A 7,137-nucleotide genomic window follows, 5' to 3' on the forward strand; every position below is an offset into this window, starting at 1 on the left:
GATGGGCAGATTGCAAACCAGGGCTCGGGGAGTGACGCCGGCCCCAGGGCAGCAGCCCCACTGCAAACACCAAGACCACACAACTCACCAGAACGGAGCCACAGTGATTTCTTGGTGCAGCACTTCTTCCCTTTCTGCCACCAAAGCAGCCCCTGGCAGCCAGGCTGAGAGCCATGGGACATACACAGCCTGGCCCCTCTTGGAATGGTTGTTAAAGCATTCATTGAACTCATTGCTGTCCCCAGAGGGAGCTCACCCCAAGCTGGGGTCCCTCAGACTCAGCCCTACCAGGTGACCCAGCCAAAGGGCCCTGGCTGCATCCCTGGGGCAGAACTGACCAACGAGGGGTCAGGGCCTGCCAGGACTCAGCATTTTCTGGTGAAACAGCAGCAGCAGCTCTGTCAGGCACTGCTGAGCTCAGCCTGCTGCTCTCACTGGATTGCTCTGACCCTCCTGTCCTGCACCCCACACAGCCTGGAACTCCAGGACCAGGAATTTCTGTGCCATGGACATTACAGGTGCTGCAGAAGCAAAACACTACAAGAAACACCAAACCAAACTTGTTTAAAAAACCCATTTAAAACCAGAACCAGGCAGGTGGCAGAACTGACACTGCCCAGGTCCTGTGCCATGCCCTGTCCAGCGTGGAAACACAGCACAGCAGAGCCAGCACCCTGCTCTGACTCTACAGCCATCTTCCTAGCAGATACAGATTTCTGGAATATTCCAGAACAGGGCAGGTTTGAAGAGCAAGTCTGTGTGTTCAGCAGGGCTGGGCAGAGGCAAATCCCAGAGGATTCCACAGAGTGGCAATGCCAACAATTTTATATCTTATTTGGAGCCATGTTCCTTAAACACTAAACCCTTCATTATCTGCCTCGGTGAAGCTTGGCATTGGCAAGGTCAGATCACCTGTTTTTCCAGCAAAGCTGATGAATTATTTTGGCTGCTCCAGACATTAGCCCTGATCCTATTAAATCCTTAGTTCCCCTGCCCTCAACACATACCAGGGGATAATCCACGGCCCAGGAACACGTGAAGGGGCTGAGCCGGGCTCGGGGAGCTGCTGCCTGCGGGTTAAACAGAGCCCAAGCTCAGAGCCCGGCCCTGCAGCCCTGAGGGTGCTTGTTCCAGCAGGACACCTCTGCACTGTCAGGGAAGCATCGGTGTAAGGAATGCTGCAGCATCCCTGCAAATCCCTTCAGTGACCCCTCCAAAGGTAGCTCTGCACCCCAAACTCTCAGCACACGCTTTTGGCACCTGGCCTGGAGAACCTCCAGCCTGGCTGTGGAAGGTGTCCCTGCCTTTGGAGCCTGGGGAGCCAGGGCTCGGTGTAAGCGGTCCTCGGCATTCACTGTCCCTGCAAACAGCCCGGCAGGCAGAGAGGAGCTGCCCTCGGCAGGACGGTCAGGAACCGGCACAGGAAAGGTCACCGGGCTGGGCATGGCCAGGCAGGAACGAGCGCTCCGAGGGCTGCGGGGACATCACGGCACAGCAGGGGCTGCGCTGGGTACGGGGCACAGCCCTGGGGCTGCCGGAGCAGCCTCTGCCCTGCCCGGGGCACCGATCCCGCACCCCGGCGCTCTCCATCACCGCAGCTCCCAGCTCGCTGCATCCCCCGCTCCCACCCCGCTGCCTTTTCGGATGTTTCCCGGTGGAAGCCGGGACTCCCGCCCGGATTTCCCCGCCTGCGGGGCTCGGGAGCCGCTCGGTGCCGGGAGCGCGGAGCGCGGCTCCCACCTAGCGGGGAGCGCCGGGGGACCGGGGTTGCGGGACCCTCCGGCCGCTCCTGCTGCCGGGAAAGCGCCCCCACAGTGATAAACCACCCCTGGCTGCTGCCCACAGCTTCTTGATTAAATCCCCGCAGTTAGAGCGGGTCCCGAGCACCGGCATCGCCCTCCGGCCGGGCAAACTCGCTGCTTTAACTGCTTTGATCCGAATTGCACCAAATACTCCAGAACTCGCATCCCCGACCCCGTGGGATCCCCGGCACCACCAGACACAGCAAATCCACGGCGCTGAACGTTCCGACCACTTCTCATCATCCACAGCCTGCCCTGCCCCAGCCCAGGCTCTGCCCTGGCAGCTTCCAGCAGAGCATTCCCACACTCACACCGTGGCACGAGTCCTGCTCTCCCCCCACGGGAACACAGGGTCCCGCACAGATTTCCCGCACAGGTTTCCACGTTCTCCCGCACTTTTAGGCCACGTACCTGTCTCTGGAACCCGGGGTGCTCTCGGCAGGGCAGCACGAACCGCGGGGCAGGAGCGGGGCAGAGCACGGAGCGCACCCACACCCGGCCGCCCCTCACAACCTCCTGCCCTTCCCTGCCGGGCTTTGGCTCCTGGGCGCGAGGCAATCAGCCCCAAACGGCCTCACCTGCGGCCGTGGTCATTAACCACCTGGTTAATTAACCACCTGCAGCTGGTGCCCATCACCGCCCCAGGTGTTCATGGGGAGGAAAACTCCTCACTTCACTCCCCCGGGTCACAGCTGCCCCCGAGGGCAAACCCCAGGGGATTGACTTTTTCAGCAGAAAATAAACCCATTCCAACTTTCTCCTGAGGTGCTCTGCACAGCAGCTCGTTCAGGGCACACCCCAGGCCTTTGCAGGGCTCTAAACTCGATGTTACTGCTGGATCTGGAAATGGATCGCTGCTAAAACACAGAGATTTTTGCTCTTTGTAACAAACCCTGAGAGGGTTTAGCTCTTCTACAGGAGCAGAACTGGGAGTGAAGTTTGACCTCCCAAGGATAACTGGGCAATTCTGCACTCACATTGCTGCCAGGAGGGAAGGGAGGCACAGAAACCAAACCAGGGACATTTCACACCTGCTTTTCACTGTCCCCAAGCTCACCCAGCTGCAGCAGCACCAAACTGGGCAGGGAGGCAGGGGCTGGACAGCAGTCACAGCTGGGAGTGGGGTGGTGCCAGTCTGGGATGTTAAAGAATCACAAATGAAAGAAAAACAACAAAAATCTCAAAGAAAACGACACAAAACAAACTGTTTTTCACAGATCCTGAGCCAAACGTTCAACGAGAGATCAGGCAGCCACTGGGTGTGCAGCATGGGCAGAACTCCCTCCTAACCCAGCAAGGCTGGCTGTGATTTCTGTCCCCGCATGTCCCCAAGCAGCATCACCTTTCCCTCAGCAAACTGCTGCAACACCCCATGTTCACTCTGCCAAGGTGGCCAATTCCATCAGGAGCCACTAAAAACTGCAAAATCTCATTTTCTGCAGTGGCAGCCCTCATCCCACTCTGAATTTAAGGAAATGGTGGGATGGGAAGAGCACATTACAGCACTTCCATAAATAGCAGCTTTCCTCAATCAGCTATAAAAAGATGACACTTGAGACAGCTGCTGGAACACATCACACAGGATCTGCATTCCCCCAGCAGGAAACATCTTCACTACTGCACACCAGACACCTGAACAGGCAGAACTCCAATTTGAAAGGAAATGTTTTAATTTTCCACTTTTACACTCGGTATTTTCCAACTCGGTATCAGAAAACAGTTGTGAACATTAAACAAAATAAGATTATCTGTGAGTTTATCAATGTGGAGCTGGACACAGGGGAGCAGGTGTGCCACGGACGAGCCTGGAGGGCACCAGGATGCTGTTCCTCAGGGAAATGTCCCCAAGGAGGGCTGCAGGTGGCTGCTGGCAGGTGACAGCGCTGTCAGGAGGGACAGGGACTCTCCTTCTGTGTCCCTGCCAGCTCTGGTGGCTGCTCCTGCCCGTCCTTCCTCTTGTCCTGCAGCTCCCCGAGCACAGCCTGGAGCTGGGGCTGTGAGGCAGCATCCCTGGGTGCAGCACCCTGCAGGAAGGACAGCAAAGATCCCATCAAACAGGGGGGAAAGCCTCTGAAGGGTGACTGAGGGGAGCAGCAGCCCTCTGTGTGCCCAAAAGGAGTTTAATTCATGCTGAAATTGCTGAGGAGGCACAGCACAAAAAAAAAAAAATGTCACCACATTGCAGAGAGGCTGCTGAGCTCCAGCTACAACATGGAAAAATTCAAGATACAACAGCAAATACACAAAGCTCCAAATGCTTTATGCATATGCACCATGGATTATTTGAAGGGTTATTCAATTTAATCCCCAGAAAAACATCTTTTCTGGCCCCCAAGTGCCTCAGCCTTGGCCAGACCTGTTCACAACCAGGAGGAAAGTTTTCAATAAGTCCATCAGGTGTGTGCCTGCTGTGCTGAGGGTTTCATTCACTCAGCACTAAGGGCCTGGGAGTGGAGTTTTGTCAATCCCCCAGCCAAGGAAGTCTGGATATTTCTTACTCACTTTGTCCACTCCTCTTCTCTGTAAGAGGATCCCACTGGCTAAAAGGGCTTTTCCTGTTTCTTCAAACAATTTCTCCTCTTCAATCTTCCCCTCTTCCTTCAGTTCATTGTATTTCTCAACAAACCTGGGTAGCAAAGTTGCTGTTTTACACTCAGGAGATGCTCTGGCTCCCTGACTGAAGGGGAGAAGGGGCAGCCTCAGGAACATCTCTGGTTTGATTATCACCTCACCTCTGGCAGGTGGATTTGAAGTTTAACTGAGTCAGGTCGAAAGGTTTGGGGCCATTGCCATAAACTTTGTAAAACTTCCTGCTCAGAAAAGGAAACTGTTGAGATTGTGGAGCTAAATCAGGAGTAAACAGAGCAGAGTCAGAGTACTGAGGGGCAGTAAGAGCATGCACAGAACTGTTCCTCCTTTTCTCGGGAGCCTGTATGAACACCTGGCAGGGTCCCAGGCTGGACACTGGGGCTTGGAGGTGTCCCTGCCATGGCAGGGGTGGCACTGGGTGCCCTTCAGAGCCCCTGGCAGCCCAAACCTGTCTGGAATTCCACAGAGCTTCTTTGTAAACTGTATTAATAAATTCAGGTTAATCACAGCAGCCGTGGGTCAGAGCAGCTCTGGAGCCCAGAGGAGCCTCAACCTCCATTAGAAACACGGGAAAGGGCAGATAAAACACCCTCATTTGTTAAAAAACCACCCTGATTTATCCCCAAAACCACCCTGATTTATTAAAAAAAAACCCCACCCCAATTTATCCCAAAACCCATCCTGATTTATTTTAAAAAACCACCCCAATTTATCCCAAAAACCATCCTGATTTATGCCAAAAATCACCGATTTATGCCACAAACCACCCTGATTTATCCCAAGAACCACCCTGATTTATGCCAAAAATCACCCCAATTTATCCCAAAACTCAGCCTGATTTATTAAAAAAACCACTCCAATTTGTTTTAAAAAACCCACTCTGATTTATCCCCAAACGACCCCGATTTATTAACAAAACAAACAACCCCGATTTACCCAGACCCCCCCGGTTCCCCCCGCAGCCCCGGTTCCCGCACGCACGCCCGCACGGCGTCCTCCCGGTAGAGCACGGCTCCGATGGGGTCGCCGCTCCCGTAGCGCGGCCGCGGCACGCGGTACACGGGCTCCCGCAGCGGCGGGAACGCGGCGTACACGTCCAGCCACAGCGGCTTCCGCAGCAGCCCGATGCGCACCAGGTTCCGCGCCCTGCGGGCAACACGCGGCTCAGGGGGGGCTCGGCGGGCCGCGCTCACGGAGAACCGGCAACCGGCCCGGCTGAACCCCCCCGCACCGGCTGAAGATGCTCCCGATCTTCTGCGTGCGGCTCCCGGCCGTGGCGGCCATGGCGGCCCCGCCGCACGGGCCCCGAGCCCGGCCCGGTGCTGCGCGCACCCGGAAGCGGAACCGGAAATGGAACGGGAACTGAACCGGAACCGGAGCGCCCGCCAGGGTGCGCGGCCGAGTGCCGAGCGCGCCGGGGGGAGGTGCCCAGGCAGCGCCAGCCGATGCCCGAGCCGGGTCGCTCCCATGCATTTGGCGCTGTCGCGACAGACGCGACCGGCCTCGGTGTGCCCCGACAGCCTCGGCCCAGCCCGGGCAGCGCCAGCAGTCCCGGGGCTCGCGGCAGCCTCGCCTCCTATTGTTTGCTGGTGCGGTGTCACAGAATGGCTGGGCCCGCAGCCGTGTCCCACTGCTGTTCCTCACAGTGCCACCCTCATAGTGCCATCCTCATAGTGCCACCCCTCACAGTGTCACCCTCACAGACATCCCCACAGTGCCACCCCACAGTGGGATCTGCACAGGGGACAGTGGGATCAGGCCAGGGGACATGGGATCCACATCGAGGGGCAGTGTGACCCACACCAGCCCTGTCCGCGGCTGCCCATGGCCGCACCCCGCCCCGGACAGCCCCAGCAGGCAGAGTGCGGCCCCAGAGCATCCCAGGCTGTGTCCCAGCCCCAGCAGCTCCATCCTCCCTGTAGGCGGCCCTTCCCGGGCTCTGGGTGCAGCTCGGGAACCGAGGGCAAGGAAGGAAAGCACATCCCATTCCATTCCCGCTCCCAGGCTGCCGAAGGAAGGGGGCAGCACACTTCCACGGCACACCGAGGGCCGGCACGAACCCCGGCTGGGATGGGAGCCCCTGTCCCTGCAGGGAGAGCAGCAATGGAGAGCAGAGCCCCTGCAGCAATTCCAGAGGGAGCTGCTCGGGCAGGCCCTGCGCTCCCCAGGGCAGCCGGGCTGCCTCCAGCCTTTCGCTGCTTTGGACATTTAAGGCAAGATTGCCCTGACTTTTTCCAGGCTTTTCTTCCACAGGGAAGGTTCCCGAGCTGGAAAGCTCCAATCCTGCCGGGAAATGAAAGGTGGCACAGGACAGGGGGGTTCTGTGCTGTCCCTGCAAGTCAGGGGGATGCTCCGTGTGCTTCCCCAGGGATGGCTCCTGGGTTATTGAGGAAACCACTGGACGCAAGTTGAGCCCCATCGGATTTTGGGTGTTTGCATCTCCTGGAGCTGCGCTAGAGCTGCTCCTTCCCTTCCCTTCCCTTCCCTTCCCTTCCCTTCCCTTCCCTTCCCTTCCCTTCCCTTCCCTTCCCTTCCCTTCCCTTCCCTTCCCTTCCCTTCCCTTCCCTTCCCTTCCCTTCCCTTCCCTTCCCTTCCCTTCCCTTCCCTTCCCTTCCCTTCCCTTCCCTTCCCTTCCCTTCCCTTCCCTTCCCTTCCCTTCCCTTCCCTTCCCTTCCCTTCCCTTCCCCCTTTGTTTCTTCTTCCACCTGTAAGGAGCAAAAAAAGACACAGTGTTAAAAAATATATA

At 57.4% G+C, this 7,137-nt stretch overlaps 1 protein-coding gene across 1 annotated transcript; it reads right to left on the minus strand.

Moving 5' to 3' along the window:
* Positions 1-3,449: 3,449 nt before the first annotated feature.
* On the minus strand, positions 3,450-5,879 carry MRPS23 (mitochondrial ribosomal protein S23). The gene is made up of 5 exons (XM_074556978.1): positions 5,623-5,879; positions 5,373-5,537; positions 4,535-4,612; positions 4,305-4,428; positions 3,450-3,826 (listed from the first exon to the last, which is right to left on the minus strand). The coding sequence occupies exons 1-5, from the start codon at positions 5,862-5,864 to the stop codon at positions 3,689-3,691; spliced, it is 747 nt and encodes a 248-aa protein (XP_074413079.1). The 5' UTR covers positions 5,865-5,879; the 3' UTR covers positions 3,450-3,688.
* Positions 5,880-7,137: the final 1,258 nt, after the last annotated feature.

The sequence above is a fragment of the Zonotrichia albicollis genome, chromosome 22 (genome assembly GCF_047830755.1).
Source record: "Zonotrichia albicollis isolate bZonAlb1 chromosome 22, bZonAlb1.hap1, whole genome shotgun sequence".
Taxonomy (NCBI): Eukaryota; Metazoa; Chordata; class Aves; order Passeriformes; family Passerellidae; genus Zonotrichia; species Zonotrichia albicollis.

What these genes read in the sequence shown, in the direction of transcription:
- MRPS23 (XM_074556978.1), bottom strand. Translation starts at nt 5,864, where the DNA reads ATGCATGGGAGCGACCCGGCTCGGGCATCGGCTGGCGCTGCCTGGGCA. An exon ending in CGGGAGGACGCCGTGCGGGC is followed by an intron (nt 4,613 to 5,372) that starts GTGCGTGCGGGA and finishes TTTTCTGAGCAG; the next exon opens with GAAGTTTTACAAAGTTTATG. An exon ending in TTCAAATCCACCTGCCAGAG is followed by an intron (nt 4,429 to 4,534) that starts GTGAGGTGATAA and finishes TTTGCTACCCAG; the next exon opens with GTTTGTTGAGAAATACAATG.